We start from the raw sequence: 26,441 nt of genomic DNA on the forward strand, positions 1-26,441 counted from the left end.
AAAATACGGAGCTGCGTGTTGTTTCTTCAACCAGGGGCCTTAATTACTAGACACAAGCAGCAGTTCAGAAATCTGGTCTCTGTTGTTGTAGAGGTCACCGCATCATTAACATTGTCAATCTGGCAGCGGCTAATTTCAATAGCACCTGATGTCGCAACGCCTCCCCCCCCCCCCTCCCTTCCCTCGCCACCCCTCGCCACCCTCCCCTCACGGCGCGGGCCAATCAGCGCGCGGCGCCGCTGACAGATGGCCCCATAAATGGCGGTAAAGGGGCGCCGCCGGCCGCCAGTCGCAGCAGGGCCCGCGCCGCTCCGCGCGCTCCGCTCCGCGCGTCCCGCCCCGCGCCGCTCCGCGCTCCGCCCGCCGCCGGCGCCGCCGCCCCGCCGCTGCACCACACTGAGACCGCGACAACACAGACCTAACCTTTATCACCATCATTATTATTATTTATTATTATTATTATTATTATTAATTCTCGCCGCACAAACGTCTTAGCCACTGTGCTGCTTTTTTTTTTTTTTCCCTTTTTTTTTTTTTGGTTTTGTTGTTTTGGTGGTTTCTTTTTTATTTTTTTTATTTTTTGTGGATCTCTTTAATAACAACAGCAACAAAAAAAATTTCGAAAGAAATAATAATAATAATAAAAAAAATTAATCTCCCTGAAAAACCTTTATAGCAAGCAAAAAAAAAAAAAAAAAGACAAACCAAAACCAAACCGTTTAGAAGAGTTGAAGCCTTTCAAGACACCCAATATTTGCCATTAAGAATGGTTATGGTAGGTATTAGTAGATTTAAAATCTGATTGTAGCGGGTTTATATAGAGGTAGATGTAGAAGCTAACATACAGATTTTCCCCGAATCTGCATCATTCTCAGTCTGTGTTTTCCCATGAATTTAGTTTTCTTCTACTGATCTGTTTGTACATGATCTCTCCCTTTCCCCCCCTCCCTTTCTCTCTCCCCCTCTCTCTCGCTCTCTCTCTTTCATATTTAATGTCTGCGTATCCTTTAATAAAGGATGTACTTTGTCATTTTAAGGTAATTGCGATTTCTCTCAGAATAAAGAAAAAAGCTCATTTCTAATGCAAGGCTGGTATGTGGCTAACTGAAATGCAAAAGGAAGAAGAGGCTTTTTTTTTAAGGGGGGGGAGTTAATTTCCACATTGACATTTTGGAGATACAAATGCAGAGCAAAATCCTGGGGGGGGGGGTGGTGGTGGAGTGGTTAAAAAAAAAAAAAAGCCTTGAGATTGGTAATTTTCTTTTTGGTGGACTGCGCAATAGGTATGGTAATTTTAAAAGAGGGTGATTTATATGAGCTTCAGTAAATGCTGCATATTGTATTTCAAAGAGTTTCCTGTCGTGACCTCATAAAAAGAGGAGGAGGCTTGTATGTGTTGCAGTGCCTAGTATATGTCGATTTTGTTGCATCGTTGGGCAGCAGCGCTGTAAGAAGGAATGTCAGCTTTTACATAACGCTCTTTTTGCTTTTGACTCTGTGAGGGGCTGTAAGGGTCCATCTTTGTGATCACAGATGGAGTGGAATGGCTTGAAAATGGTAAGTGAACGGGGAGAGCCTGCTCGTGGGGTTTTGTCTCGTTTCTCGTGTGCCTCGCGAATTTCTTTTGTTCAGGGCGGCGGACCGTGAGTCATAAAACAAAATTAGAGAACCTCGTTTGGTTTTTTTGGTTTTTTGGGGTTTTTTTTATTTATTTTCTTTTTATTGTGGGATATGTCTGCCTGTGTGTGTGTGTGTGCGTGTGCATATGTATCTGTACATCCATTTAATGTCTCTAACTGCGATGGCACTTCACAGCGTTTCCATTGAACGTTGCGTTTCAGTTGAGCGCGGATGGTCTCCGCTGACAGTCACGGTGTCATGGTACCGCGTGTGCCTGGCGGATCGGGCGGCCGATGATGCCTTTTAATCTCCGTTCCTATTACACCAGCCTTAAATACAAACCTAATAATCGCCTCCGAAATTCAGGTATCGCGTTTCCCATGGAGCCGGTGCTGTCGAGGATGGATGGGTGGATGGATGGATGGATGGATGGATGGATGGAAGGAAGGGTGTGTTTTTTTTGTGTCGGGGTGGGGGCTGGGGGGGTGGCGGTGGGGGGGGAAGAGCCGTGTTGTTTTGTGCTTTTTTAAAATGCCGGGAGAAGTCAAAGCCATTTATGTGAAAAATAGTATTTCTATTTTTAGACCGTATTCTCCTGGCGGAGGAGCCCGGACGTGCTCGTCTCGTCCCCTCTTTTGTGCTTTTCCTTACAGATTGTGCAAAATGGCATGATCAGACACACACAACTGCGGGGACCGGGGCTGGGGCCGCCCGCACAATACCCGGCCCTCCTGCCAGCCCCGGGATGGGGGGGCGGCGGGGACCCCCCTTCCCCCTTAATTTAACGTTTTGCAGACTTTTTGCCGCGGATATTTATTATAACCGGGGAAACAAAGCGACGGTCTTTTCCCATTCTTACAGGATTGTCTTTGTCTAGCTGCTTGTTTTGATGGGTGTAAAACAAATAAGATTAGACTGAGCAGCCGAACTGAAAGCGATAGCTGGGAGGAAAAGCCAATGAAAGGTTGCCGGGGAAACGAGCATAGGGGAAGCTGAGTGGGGGAGCAGGTGGCAATCATGTGGGAATACTGCAAACAGTGTAAAAAAAAAAATCTAAAAAAAAAAAAGAAGCAGGGGCTACCTCGATTATCTCTGCTGTTCTTTGTGGCAGTCACAACTTTAATTATTCTTTATAAATAGGTGTTAATTACATTTCTGGCTCAGGCTTACAGTGATTTCTAGAAATCTGGTTTTAAGCATCTGTTCTTTCTCCTCTGCAAAAGAGGGTTATCTTTCTTTTTTTTTTTTTCCTTCCCCCTCCCTGCTGTGAAATTGTACGTGCAAAAAATTGCAAGGAATCCTGTGAGGCAGTATAAAAAAAAAAATGTAAATTATATTGAATGAAGTTGACAGAGGTATAATAGTGAACTCCCACAGCTGATAGCTTCTGCAAATCATTTCTTAGAATTTTCCAGCAAATGTCCCTATGAGAACAGTAGGTAGAATGAATTTACCCTAAGCAGTGATTTTGTGTTAAGTGATATTGGTATTTTTACAAAATCAGATGGTTATATGGCAGAATAATCAGTTCAGGGGAGTTCACCATATCTTAGGGTTTGTGTGCTGAGTGGAATTTACGGAAATAACGATATTATTCTTTTCTTCGTCTCCGGCCCCACCTTTAGCCACGGTCTTATTATATATTTGCTGGAGCAATATCCACTTCCAGTGTCAGGCTCCTTGTTGGCAACTCTACTTTTTAAACCACAGTTGAATATTTTGCTTGTTGTGATGGTCTCTTAATTGTAGTGGCAAACAATAATGGGAAATAGCTGGTGGTGCTAGAAGTGTTGAAAAAGCGTAGTAGACTAGTAAGTGATAGACGGTAGCGTAAAAGATATAAAAATGTGGTCGCCCAGAAAATGCTTATCTATCACACATCAGGAGGCATAAGAGAAGCAAAGCAAGAATATAGAACGTGTCCTTTTTTCTGTCTTTGGATTTTCAGATATTTTTACTTTATTCCTTTCTCAGGTGCAGGGTTGCTTTGAATGCAAATTCAAGTAGGAATGGTAGTGCTTAGTTTAAATATGAATAAAAAATGTAATTCCCCCTAATAACTTGCTTTGTTTTAAGTATTGCTTCTGCTGCAGTCCTTTCTGTGAAAAAGTGATTGAACAGCCCTCTGAAAACTACACTGCTTTACAATGTAGAGGGGAGAAAAAAATCTTGAGGGTGTGTGTGCGTGTGTAAAATTCCGTATTTTACAGTCTGTGCATGTGCAGAGATGCATTCTGACATGCATTGTAGTTGTATGTGAGAGTAAAATAATTTTTCTTCTGTCCAAAACAGAGATACTGTGTTCTAAATCTGTTAACTTAGTCATGACAATAAATAAGGGTGCCTTTTATTATACACAGCTGCATTGTTTGTTTTAAGAGTCATCAGCTAGTAGTTACATTTTCATTTTCTGTTCAATTTGGTGTTTCTACAAAGATTTAAAAATAATGTAATCCTTGTTTTATGGTGCACGTGTTCCTGCTCCGATCTTCCTCTTCTCTTTGTTTTAAGATTATATTAATGAATACAGCCTGCATGTACATAGTGACATTTTCTTTCTGTGTGTAAAAGATGGCATTGTAAATCATCCTATAGAAAAATAGCTATTAAGTTAGTGAAACAGAATTAAAATTGCTACTAATATTAAAAGATTGAAATGTAAACCCTCTTTCTGTTAAGACAACAAGGTAGAGAAAAATGTGGTTGTCTTTAGACGTAACATTTTTTTTTTTTTGGTAATTATCTTGGTGAATTACTGGTCAGAAAGGAGGAAATCTTGCAATTGGATATTGATGCAATGTGAATACCAGCCATCAGTTTAAAATCCTGTCCCCATGTACTCTACTTATCAAGTTCTCCTGTTAGATACAGGGATGCCTTTCCACTGGTGACTGGCTTGGTTGCCTTCTTTGCTTTCTTGCTCTTTATTAATTTTACCTTTTTGAGCTCTCTCAAACTGAGCCCGAGCTGTTGTGACAAAGGATGGTTACAATGAACTGGAAGGGGTATACTTAAAAATCCCATTTGAATGGGTTTGGAATAGTCTTCATCATCTTTATTTGGTCCTGTTAAATATTGTGACTCTAATGAAAAAATCCAGTTGCATTAATCTTACTTATATTTAACGCGTTAATTTTTTTTAAATACCTTCTAGGTTACAGGGAATTTTTTCTCCTCAACCTTCCTACTTGGTATGCTGGGAGTGTACTAATTAAATGCAGGTTATTTTCTGTGTGTAATTGTCATACTGTTGGTACATAACCTAGAGCCACTCCACACCCCGAGGTTTTTCGAAAGAAATAAGGTATGATTGCGTCCCATGTTCTAGCAGGGGAATTTGTTGTCTTCTGTGGGAACTTGCACTTTGAAAATAATTTCAGCAAACACCTCAGGCAAGAAATGGGCAGTGGCAGAGAATATTAGAGGAAGAGAGATGCAGATAACTTGACAAATCCACTTGTCTGTTTTGGCAATCTGTGTCCACTAGACACCTCATTTACGTGGCTGGACACATTAAAATGTACATTTGTTTGTCTGTGGGACAGCTAACTGGATACACTCTGATGCACTGGCAAATACTGCAATGCAGTATTTTTTTCAATGTCATTGGGGTTTTGGGGGAGAAGTGGGCGCAGACAGGCTTTTTGCAAGTGAGGTGATGTTAAAAGCCATGGTACCTCTGTAAGGGATAGGCCAGATTTTGCAAAATTTCTTTACGTGTGATGGAAAGTCACCCCTCCCCCTTGCACTCCTCTCCCTCTTAGTCTTTCTCTTTTTCTTTCCAAGTAGGATGGAGGGAAGAGATGGGTAGACATGTATTTGTGTGTGTGTGTGTGTGTTCATGCATTTGTATCTTCCCTTCTCACTTGAATGGGTGTTAAGGAAAATGCTGGGATTTGGATGAGAAGGGAAAGAGCATTTGTGTAATGTAATGCTTTCCAGTTGTTTCTGTAAATGTCCAGTTACCAGCAGTGTAGGACTTAAAGCAACTTTAAAAGCAAGGGACATTTTTAATTTTCTAAAGAATTTGGAAAGAGGATGGTAACACTCCAATTCAACAAGTACAATAGATTCAATACTAATAAAAATATTAAAGGGTACATGTACCTTGCCTTACCTTTTAAGTATGTTTAACCATTTGAGTTAATGTAAAGTGAAGATGTTGGAGAAAGAGATATTCAGAGACCGCTTGCTTGCTTTTTCCCCTCAAATGATCAATCTTTACTTTCTAAAATACTGGAATATTTTAGGTGCAGGGGGCTTTTGTAGGTCACTAGCTTTACAGCAAGAAGAAGAAAGGAGAGAGAAAAGGTCTCAATGTGTCAGAGGCAGTAATTGTCTAAAATTAGCCATCTAGAAAAGGCAGGAAAGGCTTGGAGGAAAGAAGGAGGCACTAATATGTGAAACAGCACTGTGCTAGTCGGGGAGATAATGAGTGATAAATCTGAACTGGTGCAGTGGTGTGATGCCCATTAATTTCTCAGAACCTTGACTTTGCAGGTTTGTTACTCTGTTGTTCACACCTTTAATTATAACTAGTTTTGGATGATAGCTTGGGGCACTGAAGACGAGACCTTTTGTTTGTTGTTTACCGATTTAAGTATTCAGAGAGTTTGCAACAGCATTGGAACATCAGTGTTAGAAATTAAATACTTTCAGATGAGATTATAATAAGACTGCAAGTAGTTCTTGCAACTACCTAACATTGCTTTATTTGTAGCATTTTCATTGCTTGCAAAAATTCATTAGAAATCAGCTCAGCGGTATTTGGTTTATTTTTTTTATTTTCTGTCACTATAATCTGTTTTCCCTAATGGTTTTGGAGCTCCTGATGCATTATTGCTTCTTTAGGGCCCCAAAAATTAGGGAGGAAGCTGAGAGTCCATCTTACCTATTGTTCTACCCTTGACGATGTCTTACATGAGGACTTTCACCTCAGTGGCTAAGAAAATCTGTACAAGTCAGGAAATGCTGAGAACCAGTCAGGAATCGATAATTAAATGGGAAGGACAGAACATTTAAGAAAAGAATTAATTAAAACAAAGGATAACTAAACCTTTGTGTGTCCTCTCTGAAGATGGTACAGTTGCACAGTAAAATACAAACCTGGCTTTGACAATATTTAGAGGCGTGATGTATATAAAGTGCTGTAGTACGCCTTTGTTGCTAAGGCACGCGCAGTTGCGTCAGCAGTGCTGTTGTGATGGGAAATTATTTGTCCTTGAATTCTGAGGGGGGAAAAAGCATTCTTTATTTTAATATTTTAAAATTAAACTTCTTTAATTGCTATCAAAATTCTTATACGTTACTGTTGGTATTTTTCCCCAGTCCGGAGACGTGCGCCGGTATTTTTCGGGATCGGGGCGGGTAGTATATGTGGTGGCTTTGGAACGTTGGGAACTCTTGGAGGTAAAGGCGATGTGATAATGTATGTTTGTCTCAAAACAGACACAAATGACTATGGGAGGTGACTCTCACTTGCGGTGCTTCGAGAAGGTTCCACGCATAAATGCGTCTGTCCACGTAAGTGACTTTCGGTGTTGGCAGAGGGCAGCAATGCCCCTGGAGCCTCTCCAGTAGCACAAGTCCTTCAGGTCCAGCCACTCTGCTGCATGCCTGGGTGTGTTCACCGAGCCGTGGAAGGAAAACCAAACCTCTTCCTCTGGTTTTCGCTTCCCAAGGGATGTTTGGTTGAGAACGTCCCATCTGACCCTCCATGTAGAGACCAAAAAGATTTCTGCTGGAGCAGGTAACTGCACTGTGCTTGGGCCCTACCTGTTGGCTTGTAATTGCATGTGCGCTTGTTTGGAGTAGCTGACTTGTCTTCCTGAGCACTGAGAAGTATTTTCTCCCAGGTTGAGTGCTGTTGAAGAGCTTTTGTAGGGACGTAAGGGATGAAGGAAACTTGTCCTTCTTCCTTTTCCTCCCCTTAAGAAGCTCTCATTGCATTCTGGAAAACTAGCAAAGACAGAAATACTTACAATTAATAATTTAAGGTAGATCTGTCTCCTCTTGTAAGGTTATGTCTAATTGCCCAGCAAGGATGTGGAATTTCAGGAACTGACTCTGCTCGCTGACTCTTCTGCTGCAGGTCAGGGCAGTTGCCAGAAGTCTGAGTTCCTCTGCTGCCATTAAAAGCAAAACTGATATTTGTGACTTTGAGAATTATTGTTGCTAGACTGAACTTCGTTGAAAGGTTTGACATTTGTTTAACACATGGATTAATTTAGACCTTTGATGTCTATGATGTGTTTAAGTCAACCTCTTTATAGTTGTTCTGGTTTGAGAGGGTCATAAAAAAACATGGGCAAAATACTAACAAACCTTTTTAACGAGTTGAGTGCTAATCTGGGGAGGAGGCCGTGCCTTTTCTCAGTCCTCTTCAGCTGACATGTAGACTCCCGTAGTCATCAGCAGTCTGATTTTAGATAATATATAAAATTCATGACTCAATGGCATGAAATATCCCATGTTGAAGTCACTACCCCGTGGTGAAGTGTTAAGGCTTTTTGCTTTTGAGATCAGAGGTATTTGGGAGTATTTGGCTTTTTTACCTGCTTGAAAGGTTTAAAAAATGTGACTGTTAATTGCAATACTTGTATTAATCTTCTGTTGGTCCTCCTCGATCTTTGAATGGTGGTCAGTGACTTTGCTTAACTATGTGCAGAAGAATTTGTTGGGCGAAGATTATTTCTGTAGAGCAGAAGGTACAGTCACGACACTGTAGAAGTAATAATGCACATAAATAAATGCTTCTTAAGTAAAAATAGTTCTAATATCATTCCTCGTATATCTTTGTTCCAAATGAAGTTACTGGCAGTAGATGAGTAGGGGGAAGTTGATTTTTAGCAGAAAGCGTGAATGCTGGAAATTCTTCCTAATATGTGTGTGCCAGCTATACTGTGACAATGTTGCTGTCGATTCCCTTCCTGTGAGAGCAGCTGTTCAGGGAATTAAACTCTTTGCTTGATGCAGAGAGTCCTGAAAAATTCAATGTGCAGCTACGGTGGTGGCTGTGGCCATTTTTAGTGTGCCCGTTGATGGGAACTAACTCCATGATCTAGCACAGTAGCATATTGTTCTTTAGACTAACTGGGCCAGGACAAAATTATCATTCTGTATTTCGTGTGCTCTGTGAGAGATTCCGGAGAGCACTTCAGAATTTGACATTGTGTTTGATAATTTATAGAGCACAGTTTATATTTAACTGTAGACACGCTAATCCAGGGGAAAAGAGTAGTATATTTTTAGAATCCTCTTTTTATTGTCTGTGCTTGTCATCACCCAGCTACTGAAAGAAGCGTTAACAAATGTAGATGCTCACTGGGATAGACATTTGTTGAGTTTAATTTTCATTATTAGTCTTTGCTAAATGCAAAAGTGAATGTTATTTGTGTGATAGTCTTTGTGCTGATGGAGGAGCTTTGCAGCCACACGTAGCTGTTGTGGCCGCTGGAGGAGCCACGTTCTCCTCCAACATTTCAGTGCCAGGCTGGACCAGGACACCTGGGCTGAATGACTCTGGTCAGGGGTGCTTAGGTGATGTACTAGTTTTAATAATGACAGTGTCATTTCTGTTTGAGGTGAAACACATGGGTGGAGTGGATCCAGCTCTAAGTTTAAAGAGTCTGCCTGAGGCTGCTGAGCGTTGTTAAGGAAAGCCTGGGCAGTAGAAAGGACAGTAGCTTGGTTGGTTTGACTTTAATACTCAGGCTGTTCTTATGTGTTTAAGCTCTTAAGACATTTCTGCCTGCTAATCTGTTAATGCTGCCGTACTCCCAGCTGCCTTTTGACATCTAAGCAGAATGTACTGTGTGGGGTTTGAGTCAGGGCAGCTGGGGTGGCCTGGGTACCTCCCTGTCACCAAGCACCTGTACCTGAGCAGGGGCTGAGCTCGGCAGGGCTCCTGTTGGATGCTTGAGCAGAATCGTGTTTTAAACATGAGTTGATCTATGAGGTCTGCTCACCTTTTTAAGAGGAGTTTTGATATATTTTGAATTTCTTTGTGTTCAGGGGACGTTTGTTTATTTGCATAAGAATTTGGTGAATTTGAATTATCTCATTTGGAAGTTTTAGGAGGCGTCTTAGTAATTGGAATAAGGAGGGTGTTTGGTTTGGCCTGTGGCACGTTTCTCTTCCTTAGTACAGAGATTGTTTGTCTAGGATAAACCATTATGATCTGTGTTAGCCTGACCTGTGACAGGTATGTGCACATGTACTTGATATTTTGTCCTCTCTTGACGAATAATACATTATTAGTCTATGGGTAGTAGGTCTTTGGGATTAGCATAGATGCTTTCATGCCTGAGATTGATTGTTTGAATTTAAGTATTACTGAGATATTTATCCCATACAGTATATTAAAACTTACTCTTATTTGAGCCGTTTTGTAGCTATTTGTTAGACCATCAGAGTAAACAGCTGCCTTTTCCTACTAGAAAGTAATTTCTGATTATTTTTCCACCAGAAATTTGTCAAGTCCTCAACTGCTGTTACCTGTTCATTACCTTTAAGATGGTGATGGCCGTATTCCTTCCAGTAATTCATTGTAACTTTGTCTATTGTAGGTATGTTACAGAAGCAAGAAGGTCTATATTTTGTGAGAAGTGTGTTTCCATAAGCAATATTAGTGTGGTACGGGGCTGTAGACTAACAGGGGAATGGTAGAAAAGATGTAAATTTATTTCTTATTACTAATACGGCTAAGTTTTAAGAGAAATGCACTGTTGGTTTGCAGCAAGCAAACATTTCTAATGATAGAGATAGGACTTAGCTGAACATCACAGTTTCTATTTTGGGGTCTATCTCGCTGAGACCTGCAAGCAGCAGTATCCATAGAGATGCTGTTGCCAGCAGTCGAGATGTACACATGTTGATTAGTGTTTCCTAATTGCGTTTACCAGTGTGTCTTCATTAAGGTCCTGTTGAGGACAGAGCCTTAAAACGTCTTGAATGGGGCATGTGTTTTGCAAAGCCATCCATTCCTGCCTAATGTAAGCCTGTCTTTGCATGAAAAATACATGGGCAACATTTTCACAAGAGCTTATGGCTTAGGAGCTGAAATCCTATTGCAGTGAACATTAATGAATCTTAAATCGCTTAAGGGCTTCTGAAAATTGTAGCTTTTTGTTTCTAGAACTTCAGTAGAAATAACAGCAGTGGGGGGTTGGATGTTCCTAGGCTTCACGGAGAGCCTGTGCTGTCCTTGCTTTGCTTTGCCTTCTGGTAAGTAGATGTTTTTAGGTTTTGCTATGGCTTGTAATACAGCGTTCACTGTCTAAACTCTCGGGGTTGCAAATGATTCTAGATTATTTTCTTAAAGGGAAAAAACATAAAGTGGAATTGTGACAGGTCTACAGCAGCTGAAGACTTGCAGCTGTCTGCTTCTTACATGAAGATGTACGTACCCGTGGGAATCTGTGCGTCAGTACACGGTGCAACATGCATATTCCCAAGTCAGTAATATAATTCAGTTACAGATTAGCAATATATAACTCAGTAATATAGTCAGTAAACCACACAAGTAAGTAGTGATTAGGAAACAAAACAGAGCTAAAAATAAAATGCAGAAAGTAACCAGAAATATAAAAATACTTTCTCAATTTCCTTTGCTTTCATTTCAGTGTATTTTTAGGCTGTATGTCCTTCAGACTGAGGATCTGTCTTAAATGTTGATCTCTGCCATGCTCTTGTCTTGTCTAGTATCTAGGCTTTTGAGACCCTCTTCAATCTTTCAGGGTTTGCCTCATGTACTTAATGCTTTTGGTGTATCTTTTATCACCCTGTTAGCACAGACTTTAAATACGGTTTTTTTAGTCACCATCTCTTTTTCAAGAGGGACAGTGCAGTCACTGGGAGACCTCTTGCCTCTGATATCTCTCTAATAAACTGAAGTCTGTGGAGAAAGAGGATGTTTTCATCAAATTTTGGCTTGGAGCGTCAATCAAAGAAAGATCTTTTTGCTGAGACTGTTTTTTCAGACTCCTTTAGCCTTTGTATGTATCTTGAGAGAACAAGTAGTAGCCTTGGTGAAAAGCCAGGAGGGAATAAGAAGCAATCCAGAATCATGAAATGAATAAAATAAAACCCTTGTAAAAGTTTAGGTACAGACTTGCCTGGTATGAATTTGGCAGAAGTAGAAGAGTGATTGAAGAGGAAATAAATGTTCCTACAGAACTTAGAGCCTGACCACGTTGCCTTTATTCCAGTTCAAAAGCAGTACAGACCTCTGCGCAGAGGCGGCTGGTGACCCCCAGAGATGCAGGTGGGCAGGAGCCTTTGATGACTGTGTCCCAATACAGAAGTAGGACACTTCCCTGTCACCAGCCTTTGTTGTGGCCTGTGGATGCAAGGGCTTGTAAGGGTTTTTAACCTGAGTTATTTGGGTAACCTGTCTAACAGACAGGACACATCTATTTTTCTCTCCGGGTGTTTTTGATGATGGCTTTCTCCAGAACTCTGCTCCAGAGCAGTGTTTGAATGCTGTGAAATCAAGGCTGTGTTCTCCCATATCTTCCTATGGTAAATCATGTTTGATGGCAGAAATGATAACAAGCACATTCTGATAAAACCATTCTAAATAAAGAAGTGGGTAGCTGGCTGGCATTCTGGAAGTCAGTTTGTGGTAGTGAAAAAATGACCTTGACACAGGGGCAGCAGCAAACTTCTATGTCCATCACCTATTCTAGTTTTCCTCACCATTTCACTAGTGCTGTTGCTGTAGACTTTGATAAGGTATTTGGAGTACACCTAAGAACAGAGCCAAACACCTCTGAGGTTTCCAACAGGCATAGTTTCTCCACAGTCTTTGCAAGAGGTGAGGAACCTGGAAACAGCGGTGGAAAGGGAAGCCCAGTAGAAATTCATAAAGAACCTCAAAGTCTCTGAGTTCAGGTAGTACATAAGACAGAGTTACAACTATATTCTGCTTCCAGAAGAGCAGAATTGTTGTCCTTACAGATGTGCTGTGCAGTGCTTTGCCGTGCTTCCCAGAAGTCAATGTGCATGGAATCATTGTCCACGCATCTGCTCTCCAGTCCTGTGTGTTTCCTCTGTGCCTCACGGAGTGCAGAGCTGTATGTATAATTGTAGTTCTCCTCCTCCAGTTTCTTGCCCCCAGAGCAGCTGTAGGAAGAGTAAAAAGCCGTACGAAGTGTGTGATATGGTGCCTTTGTTCCTACCTGTGTGGTTATTGAATGTGTAGTTCCACGAGGGGTTTCCTCTACTGCTCAGTTAGTAGTTACTGATGTTGAAATAGTTGTGGCTTATTTTGGTGTCTCCCTTTTCTCCCCACTCATTCCCTTTTTGTCCTTGAAATCAAATGCAAAACTGTAGAGTCTGTACTTCATGGGAGCAGAAGACATTTATCTGAAACTCTCTCAAAGAAAATGTGATTTGGTGCATCATTACACCAGTTTGCTTTTTGAGAAAGTTGTTAGGAGTTCTGTAGAGGACCTTATCACTGGGCCAGGTTTGAGGGCATGGTGGTGTGTTATGGAGCTGTCACAGCTTACCGTGTAACTTCCAACAGTTTACCTAGATACTTTTGCTCTGGTTTGATTTTTCACTTCTGCAGAACATGGAATAAAAGTAACAGATTTTGCCTTTCTGGTTTTTGTAACAGTGTTGGTACAGCAGCAGTCCCTGCCCTTACTACCCATTTGTACAGCACAACTTGGTGCTGCTATCGTTTCTATCCTTCAGGCACTGCTGTGATAACAAGTAATATTGCCAATAAACTTTGCATTTGTTTCACTGCAGACTGGGGACAGAATATCTTGGTTTAGCATATTCACACAAAAGCCTATAATGGACTGGCTCAAGATAAACTTAGCTATTAAAGAAAATAATTTCCTCCTTTATTTGAACTGAAGCTTGCCTCTTAAAATGAGTGCATTTGTTGTCTTCTCCATTTGGATCATTTGTGTGCTCTATGCAATTATTGTGGCACCCATAAATGTGAATTTGCTGAAAATGTTTGAATGCCATTTCAACCTGAGTGCAGCACACTCAAAGCAAGTAAAACAACTGTATCTGTGCCGTGAGAGCCACAGACTGCTAGTTTTCTGAGTTGATATTTTCAGCGGTATCTATATTTAAAATATTAAATAAGACTTCTACTTGAAGGAAGGTAAAGATGGAGCATGAGTGGTGAACATGTCAAAATATGGAGTGTTAGATAATGATTTGTTTCTGGAATATTGGATTTCCCTCCAGGCAGATTTACCCAAAAGCTTCGTTTTCCTCCTTTATTTCATGTTCATGATGTATTTATTAGGTAAATAATAGCAAAGTCTAGTTGTGCAGTACATAAGCGTTAATAAAAATGTAGTTGACAGTGAAATTTGACAGTTGTGTTACAGTTAAGAAAATCTGTACTGGAGCTGCACACAGAGCATCATTTGCCTCTCCTAAGGTCACCTTAGAAAGAAGCCCAACGTGAGGTCTGCAGGAGGTTCAGGTGCACCTACTTCTTGCTCTGGCTGGAGTTGTGGTTTTGAACCAGTGAAGACTTAAAATCACTGTCCTTTTCCTTTAACACCCCTAAGGGAAGGTGGTATGATGTCTTCTAAACATTTTATGATCCAGTGTCTCGTTCTACAAAAACGTGCTAAATCCTCATGGAGTGAGTCTCAGGGAGTGCATCTGAAGGTGGGGTGGGGAGTGCAGTGGCTGGTCCAGGGCTGAGTGACCTCGTCTTGGATGTTCTGATGTATTTTCGGCTCCATTCCCACGGATCAACCTGGCTCTGGCATGGCTGTTCGTGGCTCAGCAGATGGGAAGGCTGTGGATGGGTTGGTCAGGCAGCTCCTGTAAATGGGGGTTTTCTAACCTGCAGAAAAGTTCTAGAGGAGCAGAGGCTTGTACTGTGCTGACTTCAATTCAAAAGAGCAGATTTGGTGGGAGTTAAAGCGTGTTTCTCATTGTAGAAGGAAAACCTTTGTGAATCTGTGTTTATTTTCTTTGAGAGGTTTTGTTTGTTTCTTCTTTTGTCATCGTTTTTCAGGAGATGGCTGTGGGACCTCTGCCATGGCACCATTTGTTTTCACTTGTAAAAGCAAACAACTTGCAATGCTAATTAAAGAGCTTTTTTAGATAAAGTAAGAGCTTTGCATTATTTATCTAAACTCTTTTTTATGGGAAAATGTTCTGAGTTTGTTCATTAATGAACACTTAGAAATAATATAAAATTAGACCTCATGAATTCTTCATGAGGTGTAATTTGCCATGATCATTTTTCTTGGCATTTAGGTGCTGTGAACAGTTCATTATTCATAGCTAACTTTTTTGACTTCTGAGTCCTCAAAATGGATATGTCTGCATGAATTTTCTGGGTTTTAAAGTTTTTTCCCGATTTTGATTTTAGGAGAAGATTGTTTGTGGTATGTTTAAAAACACTTCTCTTTAGTGCCTATAAATAACACTTATTCTTAAGATCCTTAATTGTGACTTTTTTTTTTATACATACCAAATCAATTTCTGTTTATTGTGGAATATGGGCAGTGGAGTACACATAATTCAGATGGCAAGAATGGGTGCTGATTATTTGCTGAACACCAACTCCGTTCAGTGTATGTATGTGGCAGTCTCAGTTCAACATTCAGACCTTCTTTTAGACTGCTGAGAACAAATTTGGTAAATAAAAAAAATGTTTATTTACATTTATCGAGCCATTGGCTATTGCTTCTGCATGCAGTAGGGAGATAAGGCTGTCTTAGTCTGTGGGTAGTTTTCTAAATGATTCATTAACTGTGCTTTGTAATGGTAGATGGATGTCACACATTTACTGTAATAACTGAAGATTAGTGTCAGTTACTCTGGCTTGTAATAGTTTGTAATTGTAATAGTTGTGTTTATGCACACAGGTATTGTTTGCATTATTGTTGGAGCTAATATTTCAGCAGGAGTAAATTGAAATTGAATTAATTGAAAAAAAAACAACGAAGATATGATAGAAGTATTTCTGAAACATTAGTAATGTGGGAGTTGCTCTAATGGATATTTGTGGCTGATACTCTGTGGGAGGGGTTATACCAAGCCTTTTGGTAAGCAGTGTTTTGCAAAACACTGGCAAAGCTTATGTTGTCTTCCCCAAAGCATTTCTTTGTGAAATCTGTCAAACTAAAATACCTCTTGCTTTGCTGATAACATTACCATAGTGAGAAAAGTAGTGCACCAGGAAGTCATCATTTTTAAAAGCAGCAGTCTGAAAAACATGCAGAATTTGAAATAGGGGTTGCCTTTAACTTAAAAATTGCAGTCTTCAAATTCTGTCACAGATAGTATTTTTCAGTGTTACAGAGTATTCAAATTATTGGTGGCTAAATGATCAAATGTCTATTAGCAGTAACTGCAGTTTATTCTTCAGAGATACGGTTACCCTGTATATAGAATATTGTATTGCAGTACTGGGAGTCTGACAAGTTATTGCCAAAAAAAAAAAATTAAAAAAAAAGGCATCTTTGTACCAGTAGCATGTGAATGTCATCAGACATGACATTTGCACTGTAATATTTCAAGACCAGTAGTAGCTGCCTAAATTGGGTCAGAGAAGGTCTACAAAAAGAGGTGTTGCTCAGAGCACAGAGGTATTGCTAATTTTACATGGGTATAGAGCTTTAATACTAATCTTCAAGATAATAATAATCTTCAGTATATTTTGTTTTTAAAAAATTAGGGTAGGGGTTAAGTCACTGTTAAATTTTCCACATTTGTTTTACCTGTATCTGAATAAGCCCTTGATGAGTTAGACAGAGTTACAGCCTCCTTTAATATTTTGATAGAATTGGACTACTGCCCAATACTTTCCTATATTTAAAGAAGTTATTACCAGTAATTAAAACCTAGTAAGTTAACTACCTGTCCCAGAAACGGGAGTATCAATTTCAAAAATGTTCGTGTTGTGATGCAGGTATTGAATTAAAAATGTAAATCTTAGTGTTGTGGATAGAAGAAAAGAAAACCATACAGGGAATGTCATGTTGAAATCTATTTGAATAAATAATGTTACTCTTATGTAATGTGCTGACTGATGTGGAATCAACAGCTACTTAATATTAAAAACAGTCATCGACAATAAATGTCCCAGTGCATGCACACTGAACTCTGCACAGGGTTTGAGCACCAGACATGCCGGGGAGAGGACTGAATGTTTGGAAAGGAGAGCTAGGACTTACCTTTTTGTTAACATTAATAATTTAAGTGTTTACCCGTCACGAGAATCAGTATGTACAGCTAAAGTAAGTATTATTCCTTTGTGCCCGTAAGAACTTTGAATGCAAGCCGTGGTATGTAACTGCTTTTGCACAGAAATCCATTCTAAATGGAGACTTAAAATTATGCAGTAAAAAAAAAAATAAATCTGAAATTTGTTATTAGAAATGCTTTTAATAATTTTTCAAGGTTTCTCTGTATCCATTGTTTCTTTTTTAATATAGCAAGTCCATTTTCAGTAACCTATGACTTGGCAATAATTTAAAGGGCAAATAAGTGCCTCGGTTTTCCTTTGTACTGTTAAAAAATCAGGAAAACTTAATTGGAGTTGAGAGTAACTAGGAAGAAAACCTGGCACCTGGTGCAAAATTAGTTTATGCCAAGATACTTTGAAGTATATGAGGAAATGTACTTGTTCAAGAACAGATTTTTACCGAGCAGCTTACTCTTAATGTTCTAAATGTGTTAAATGTCTGAGTTGAATTCTGTTCCTTTGCTTGGTGTGGAAGGTATGCATGCTGAAAACGAACTAAAAAGCATTGCAAAATGCCTAAGTAGGACACCAGGCAGTTTCGAATTTTGTTTTCTTTCACATATTTTTTAAAAGATCCAGTGTTATTGTCTACTGTGGGGAACTATAGATAGCTTTTGTGTCTGTTGCTAATAATAGATGATGTACCTTCCTCGGTGTGTTGTGCTGAAGTCCTGCTTCTGCTGTAACTGAAACCCATGGTGTGGTATTCCTGCTGGCTTCAGAAGGGCAGGATCAGTCCCCAAAAGTGCAGTTTATCTTGTGGGTTATGTTGGGAAGAATATGGTCCAGTGATGTAAAGGCACATGGAAAGCTGCGGTTAACCATGTCAGCTGCTTCGCTCATCTTCTGACTACGTGTTAGCATCAGAAGTGGAATTTTTTCCCCCAATTTTAATCAAGTTGATGCAGATCCAGCCTATATGAGCAGGCTGTGCTGAGCTGAGGTGCATTAGCCTTGGGGTGTGAACCCCAGCCCCGCAGCAAAGCTTAGAGCCGGTGTCTGCTGTGGGGTCACGGAGGTGCAGAGATCAAAGGATGATCTTCCAGCTGGAATCCCCAGCTGGAATCCCCAGCTAAACAGATTTGGCAGCGTCTGAAGCATTTAGTAGTATGTGTGAGTAAATACATGTATGAAATTGGATTGAAGAAGGGATGTATGGCCGATAGGTGAAAGGGGAAATCTTGAAGGAAGAGCGTGGGGCTGGCACAGCTTGGCCGAGGATGTCAGCAGCGCTTGGTGCCACGTGGCTGGTAAAATTGGCAGGGGGACTCTGGTTTGGATGTGCCCATGTCTTTCAAGAAGTGACTATTTTTGTGCAGTTTATTTTCCAAATGATTCTGCTGTATGGTTTAAGGCATTTCTGTTAAGCACAATGTGACAAGGCTTCTTTTTATTTAAAAGCTGTTAAACCAAGTAGCTATTCCTGGGCTTGATAATAAAAAATAATGGTAATTCAAAACTTATTTCCATTGATAAAAAAGAGGGTTATTTCCTAAATGAGATATTAAACTAACACTGAAGCATTTCAATTAAAAAAAAAAGACATGACCAGAATATAACCTATTTAGACTCTGAGCCACCCTCGTGCTGTTAATTTTAGAATATACACCCTTTTTTTGGTGTGTGTGTGTGTATGTCTCCATCCTCCTGAATTACAGGCCTAATTTGTCACAACATGTACCTCCCTGGATTTAAAAAAGAAAGCAAATTAAGTCTTGAGTAATTATAATAATTACAGGATCAGAAGAATACCAGGTTCAGAGTGTGATGCTTTAGCCCTCTGTTCTCCTGTGTTTATCCCTGTCCCTGGGCAGTGGAATCTCCTGCCTGGGGCAGCAGTTTGGATCCCTGTCTCAGTCATTGATGGAAGGAGACTGAGCCTGTCACAGGGTTATCTTCGATATGAGATACCAGTGAAGCTGCACATCACAAACTTCACAGTAGGCAGCAAAAGCCACCATTTGCTTTAATTTATCTATATTTGAGACTAAGATGATGTCCTTCCTTTGTCAGCAGTGGCAACAGTAAAGACAGGCTGGAAGCCACGGTAAAGCAAATAAGATAGAAAAAGCTTGAAGTACCCAGGTTTTTCTGCTTCCTTTGTCTGCTTGTGCAGTATTTGGATGAAAACTTGTGTTCTGCAGATAAACATGCAGGCAGCTTTGCTCACGTGATGGGTGGCACTGGTGACAATGGGACTACTGTCCTGCAACGCACTTTGCTAAGCTGGGTTCTTATTTATCGTTTTTTGGAAAGGTCTGTTTGAGTTCCTTCTGTGAAAATTTGAGTTTCACATTTCAAGATAGATGTGCTTGTTATAATTCCAGCCTGCACCTGTGCCTGATAAGCCCTTCTCTGATTAAACCTTTTTGATTTCAGTAAATATCTGAAGACCTTTGTATCTCTGAAGATTGCAAATCTAGGGCTTTATTATTTAAAGAGGTGTCAGTTCGTTAGTGGAAAATATAGATGGAGAATATAGGTCATCACTGGAACCAGTAAGTGGTATATCTTGGGACACTGAGTTTATTAATTGAAGGCAGTCTGAATGATGACACGGTGCAGATTGACTGTGCCTGGTTAATGTTGTTGTCATTGCACTCTGTGATACAGTTATTAAATAGGTAAAATATTTTACCTTTTCATATAAAGCCATACACTTAGTTCATCTGATTTAATGGAACTATAATTTTAATTATGATTATTACCTTAAATTATAATTAAATTTATGTGGTTTAAATTTACATTTGTGAAAATGGCTGCGTGATGAAAGCAGAAATCAGCTTCGCATTAACAAAAAAAGAAGGTTTTTTAACTGCATCTTAGTATATGCTCACAGCCAAAGACTAGCATGACCTACTTTGCAACAATAACAGAGGAATCAAGCCGCGTTTTTTTGTTGAAGTATCTAAATTGGCCACAAATGCTACCTACTCATTCGTTTGTGAGTATCTTTAAAAATAGCTATTGTATCTATGAAACTTAAAGGTGGTTTTTTTTCCCCTTTCTCTTTTTTTTTTTTTTTTTTTTTTTTGCTGTAGATAATTAGCACCATGGAGCCTCAGGTGTCGAATGGCCCTACTTCCAATACAACCAATGGACCCTCCAGCAACAGTAGAAACTGCCCTTCCCCCATGCAGACAGGGGCTGCTACAGATGACAGCAAAACCAACCTCATAGTCAACTATTTACCCCAGAACATGACCCAGGAGGAGTTCAGGAGTCTCTTTGGGAGCATTGGTGAAATCGAATCCTGCAAGCTCGTGAGAGACAAAATCACAGGTAAGCGCTTCCTGCTGTAGATTTTACCTGCACCGGGGTCAGTTTACGTTTGGGGACAGCAAAACCTTAGTGCTTGTGTTGCAAGTGCTTAGCACAGGGGATGCTGCAGATACAGTGGTAAACTTCTTCAAATGGCAAGCCTTTAGTTTTCAGTGCTGCACACGGGATCCAGAACAGCTGAGAAGCCCCTCACCTTTCAGCTTCTGTACAGATCTGAGGGGAAGTCTGAACATTGCCAACCTGGATGGGTGTAACACTGTGCAACTGCTTGCAGGAGAGCTCAGATGAAGGCTTTACCTTCCTGATCGTTCTCATTTTTATTTAACATTGACTTGTAGTCAGAATAGCTCGAGCCAACTGACTCTTCCTAATTCTGACTCTCTTATTGGAGCTTCACTTATACCTTCATTAAATTTTTGCTTGTTGAAGAACACTGTAACCTAAGATCATTCTGCATGCCCATCACAGCTTCTTGACCATGATGTTCTGAACAGCAGTGAACTGTAGTTGGGACACACTGCTCTGAATTTCGTTTGGGCATTTGTAGATACTGATTAATGAACGGTTTCCCAAATACATTTTAATGTGCTGTGATCATTTTTTTGTGTGGAATGGCACCCGTTGGTAGGTGCTTTCAGAACAAAAGCCTCCCCACTACAGATGCTGCCTCAAGGAGCAGAGATGTCTGCACTGTCACTAGGGGAGGTGTGGATGGGTGCAGATGCACCTTGGCTGCTCCGTATCCTTGCTGCTGCAGCTGGGAATTTCCTGGTGCACAAGATGATGGGATGAACCATCAGCTTTTATTGCTTGCTTTTATAGGTTCGTTTTATAGGCTGTGTGTCTACTCACACCGTAGGTGGGGAGCAGCTGAAATTTCACTGCTGTTCAGTGCATCACCAGCACTGTTATGTTTAGCACAGAGCAGCAGCCTTGGGAATGAAAGGGTTCCAGAAAAGGAGGCAGCTCCTCTCAGGTGCACTCCTGGTAACTTGGGTGTGTGCTCTGTGGAAAGAGGCACCGTGGAAAGATGAGGAATTAAAATGCAAATCTTCATACCTACTTCTACAACATCCTGGCAGCCGTTGTATTGGCAGCGTTAGGATGATCTGCTTAGTGCTTTTCAACATGCAGTGCTTTTTTATTTATTTCCTGACGTACAGCAATGCTCTACTTGAACACAAGGCACATAACAAATGGCAGTAGCTGCAGGGCAGCTCAAGTCCTCACAAGTGTAGTCCAGCAGAGCTTTCTTTAGCACATTGACTATGATGTATCTATTGCAATTTATCTTGTGATTTGGCCACAGCTTTGGGCATTTTAAAAGGAAGAAGATTGAAAAATAGAATTTACTTATTTATTTTTTTACTGTTTTTCTACATACTGTTGTTTCTCTTCTATCTGAGAAATATAATTGCAGTTTAGTTCAGTTATTTCAGACAGAAGTGAATACCTAACCTTCATCTGCAGGAGTCCAGTGTGCCTAGCTTGGATTTTGATCATGGCAGGTCTTGTGTTTCATGAGTACCATATCCCTCAAATTCATGATTATTTCCTAGCAATAGAATTTCAAGACTTCAGATATTCACTGTTGTTTTCGTAGGGAATTGGCTGTCTTTGGGTGGAGAGCCATTACTTCATCAGCTAGGAACAGTATTCGTTTTGTTTCATTCCATCTCCAGGCTTTTGTCTCTTTTTGTATTTGAAGATGTGAGAATTTTGCTATATGGTCATCTGACATATTCTTGGGTAGTCTTTTTGCCTGTGCTCTCTTTCAGTGCAAAGTCCATAAGTCTTCGATCACTAAAATATTTTAAAGGAACCGTTCTTTAAAAAAACCTTACGCAGAGACCTCAAGGACATCACCCCTACATGTTGTTTCAAGAAATGATACAAGTACTAAAGAACCCAATTTGCAAAAAAAAAAAAAAAAAAAAAAAAAGTCCTCCAAATTATTTGTGCTGTATTTGAAAACAGAATTTCATCTGCTAGGGTTTCAGGCCTGTTTTCAAGGCATTGTGCAACATTACTAAATTTGAGGATGCATGTTCATTGCTCAGATTGAATTCAAAGTTAGTAAATCAAATGCAGTTCTCTGCCAGAAGCAGTTCATGTTTTAAAGGTTCTTAGAACATGGAGAGTAACAAAATGGAAATGCACTGAGGTCATACCCAGCTCATCTTTCCAGATATTCACTATATCTGTTCTTCATTATGCTCCTGGTTGGGTTTTTTTGGGGACAGGAAGGGTGAAGTATGCCAGTAGGCTGTAACAGGGATGACTGGCGGCTTTTCAGGGGTTCTTTGCTTTTTCCTTGTTAAAAATCGATGTGGGTATTTTTTTTAACAGTGAAAACTGTATTGCAAAAAACACCAGTAAATTCTGAAGCTATTGCTGAAATGGTGAAGATTTGAAACAGTGTAGCTTTTATCTGCTTTTGGATTTTTTATAGTTTTTGTTGACATTTTGGCCTCTTTTTTAATAAATCTTATCTGAGCAAGTTCTGTTTTGTTATGCCTCTAAACAAGTGGTGTTCTGTTAAAAATCTGTTTTGTCTTCATATATATGAAGCTTGCCTCCTTGCCGAGCTAAAATATCAGGTAAATAAAAGAAGAAAAAGTTAGCTGTAGGGGGAGGTTGCTTCAAGAAAAATAGAAAAGGTCATAAACTGAATCATGATTGAATAGTTATCCTGGCAAAACCATGGTAGAAAATCTCAAATGTATTTCTCAGGCTAGGTAGGATTGAATTGGTTCATGTAAAAGGTTCCATTTCCCCTGTGAAGGAGCTGCACAGATTTTTGTGGAATAATGTTAAGTCTTCCAGAATGTTTTTGGTTTTTTTCGAGGAGTTCAAAGGTGTAAAGCAAGTCTGTTAAACTCACAGGATCTCTGATAGAATTCATGACCTGAACTCTTATTAAAAATGGGTTAAACAATATATGTCAGGAATAGTCACCTGCTCAGTCTTCTTGCAGTCTTAGAACAGTAGTAGGAGTTTTTAATAAAATTGGTTTGTGATGTTACCCCCTCGCTTTGGAAAGACACATGTTTAAACAAGCATATTCCTTCACTAAAAAACTATGCTAATTTGGTAGTACACCGTACTGAGTTGAATAGGAATGACAGCTTCAAAGACAGCCTTTAATTTGGTATTCAAAACCAAAATCGTAAACTTCGGTTTTGTTTGGTAGCTTCTCAGAACAGGCAGGATATACAGAAGCATTTTTTAAAGATGCTGATGACTTGAGAGAGGAGATGGAAGTCAGGCATACATTTTAATTATGGGGGAGGGGTTGCAATAGCAAAAGTAGGGGGTTTTTTTGCACTGCAGAGATTTTAAGGGAATGAGACAAGGAAAAAACAGACTGAAGATAGTTGCCTTCATTTGGCAGGGTGTTTAATAAAAGCAGAACTTGTGGTTGTAAAGTGTGCTTATTAAATTCTTCATTTACACTACGTAATTAATTCTAGCATTTTAAATTAACAGTGAAACTGGTCCCTGCTGTACCATTTTATAGCTACAGCATATTTCGTCCAACAACCCAGTTGTTCAGGTTTAATCAGCTGCGCTCAAAAAATGAGAAGGAACCTGAGTTCAAAAAAAAAAACAAAAACAAAACAACCAACTAAGTAGCATAAACATTTCAGAGCAGTGCTAGATTAAGGGAGGTGACTTGATGTAGGAAAACCACGGCTTCAGATGGATGTGGGGCTCAGCACTAACCAGTGATGCTAAGCTAAACAGTGTTGCAGATGCTCTTATTTCTTATTTTGTGTTAAGAAAAGCAGTGACAAATATCTTCATGACTTGAAGGAGAGGGCTTGAACTCATGAGAATATTCAGAGAAGAAATGCTGAACTTGTTTTGTCCTGTGTTTGAAAACAAAAGACCCAGTCAGCGTAGTGTCCGTCAGACACTGTAGTTGCTGCTGGCCAAGTGAGTTGTCCTTGTTGACATAGTTTGTGTGTGGGAGAAGGGGGTGTTTGTTATTAATTATTTAATTGATTTGGTAGCCTTAGCTGAGCTTTCGAGACTTATATTTTTATTCCTCTGTAACTTACCCAGGAGTTTATATCTCTGAATATTCAGATTATCAGTATCTAAAAATCTTCGGTCCTCAAATAATCTTTCCTGTCTTCAAATGATCCAGGAACACTGTAAAGCAGAATATTTATTGATATAAGATTTCTCTTCATCCTTTAAATTATGATTGAATATGCATAATGCTGCTGTGTGGTACAACTTGATATTCTTTGCACGTATAATCAGGAATGTCATTGCTCCTCTGCCCAAAATGCAACTCTGGGTTTTTTAATTTTTTTTTCTTAAATCATTCCTTTTGAATTTGCAGTTCCTTTAAGACTAAGCACAAAGACTGAAGTACTTCACTTTAATTTAAGGTATTTTTAATAGGACTGATGCATTAAAACTGTGTTCAAAAATAATCATGGCGTTGTAAGCATAATATAGATACTGATGATCCTAGTGAAAATCCAGGACAGACAAGCTGTTGACTCAAAATGTAACATCTTTGTGTTGCTGCATGTTAGGAGAGAAGGAAATATTGACTCCTTTACCTATAGTCTTCTCTAGAAGTTATGGATTGTCCACTCCTTGCTCTTTGGATGTTCAAACACATGATCCAAGAACTGAAAGCCAGTAAAATGGCGGAGTCAGAAATAACACAGCATTGACAGTGTAGGAAAGTATTTTTCCTGTGAGCAGTGTTCAGTGCTCAGTCCTCCATACAAACCAGTAAATTCCTGACCTGGGAAGAGTATTCCACCTGTGCTCTCAGCAAACCACCATGAACCCCTTCTGATGCAGAAGTATGTCCGCACTGTGTTAAGTTGCTATTGTGTGCCCTCTATAAAAATTTTTTCCCTACTTCCCTGTAAAACAAGCAGCTCACCAGCACATACTGGAAAGGTGCTGCTGTAAAAAAGCCAAGACCCAGATTTTATTTAACCGACTGTGTTTCTATCTAGAACATGCTGTTCAGAGCTGCATGTTTGGAGTTTCCTGAAATTTAGGGCTTAATTAAGGAGCCTGAATTTCAGCAGCATCTGGAACTGGTAACTGCTTTGAAAGCAGTGGATGGAGAAGGTCTGTATCCTGAGGAGCAGAAGCCATTAATTGCACACTGTGGTGATGTCCCTGGGAGGCAGGAGGGAAGGCAGGCAGGCGTGACCATGTTCCCCACCAGTACCACTCTCCAGGAGGGAAGCTCTTGGATTTGATGGCAAGTGTACAGTAGGAGGAAAACACTCCTTAAGCTTTCCTTGGTAAGCAGACATCTTCTAGTATTGACCCAGTGTTTGCAGTAGGCAGCAGCTAAGTTTTATGTATTTAATGGGAGGCTTTGATGCCTTATAGAGTAGATGACCGAGGTCACAGTGACCATCTTGGGATCGAGGGAGGACTTTGAAAGCCCATCATAACGTAAAGACACAAAGCAAAAATGGGATTAATGGCTAAATTTAATTATGGGGAAGAGGCCTTTTGCTAATAGAGTTCATGACAGTAGGTAACCATTGCATGGTTAAGTCTGCATTTGAAACGCTTAGGCTGGAAATTGCAGAGATATTAGTGAAATTGTCCTGCTTTGTCAAGGGGAGAAAAGATTTATTTTTATTCAAGGGAAATAGTTCACAGCTATTTATGTTTAGAAACTGCAGATAGAACACGTATTCACTGAAAAATTCAAATACAAAGGCTAACAGTGTTTTTTGTATCTTTTCTCTAAGAGTTTTGCAGAAGGGCATGCCAAAAGTGTGTCCTATGGGAAGAAAAAATGACCCATATGCAGATAAATATAGCTTACAGTGAAACCCAGCATTAAGTTACCTGATCCTTAAATGACTGAAAGTCTAATCTGAGCATAAACTACTTCTGTATTTTATGTCCAGTTCACTGATTGTGCTTTGAAAGTGCCTTCCATTTTGAGATATTACTGGTTCCAGCGGTTTTCCCCACTTAAAATACATTAAACAGATAGGATTATAGAATGTGGGGATTATGTTAGATAAGACTTATAAACTCTTTAGAAAGTATGTAAACACTCATGCCTCATGGCATAAGCCCACCTAATAACAGGGTTTAGTAGAAAAATACCTTGTAGAGGTAGTTTATTCCCTTGTTGACTTGGAAGGGTTTTTTAGTAATTCTCTGTAAAGCAGTAGTAACTAGTCACTGATCTGTGATCATTTATTTGGCACAGATCTTGCTGCCCTGGACTGAGTGGTAGCAGCAGTTTCATTGCTCTAGTAAAAGAGGAGAATTAATACAA

At 39.9% G+C, this 26,441-nt stretch overlaps 1 protein-coding gene across 10 annotated transcripts in view; it reads left to right on the forward strand.

The window, feature by feature from the left end:
• ELAVL4 (ELAV like RNA binding protein 4) overlaps positions 1-26,441 on the forward strand; it is a 79,527-nt gene that overhangs the window by 19,509 nt on the left and 33,577 nt on the right. For 4 of the 10 annotated variants that reach the window (XM_051799935.1, XM_051799918.1, XM_051799887.1 and 1 more), the window contains exon 2: positions 19,909-20,149. In XM_051799935.1, the coding sequence (XP_051655895.1) occupies positions 19,909-20,149 (241 nt within the window). Of the gene's footprint in view, positions 1-586; positions 776-977; positions 1,038-1,266; positions 1,558-1,841; positions 1,987-7,065; positions 7,144-7,259; positions 7,370-19,908; positions 20,150-26,441 lie in introns of those variants that run through there. The other 6 variants (XM_051799944.1, XM_051799937.1, XM_051799898.1 and 3 more) reach the window with 6 other exon arrangements.

Source organism: Manacus candei, unplaced genomic scaffold (genome assembly GCF_025592945.1).
Source record: "Manacus candei isolate 608988 ecotype Guabito, Panama unplaced genomic scaffold, ASM2559294v1 h1tg000005l, whole genome shotgun sequence".
Lineage (NCBI taxonomy): Eukaryota > Metazoa > Chordata > Aves > Passeriformes > Pipridae > Manacus > Manacus candei.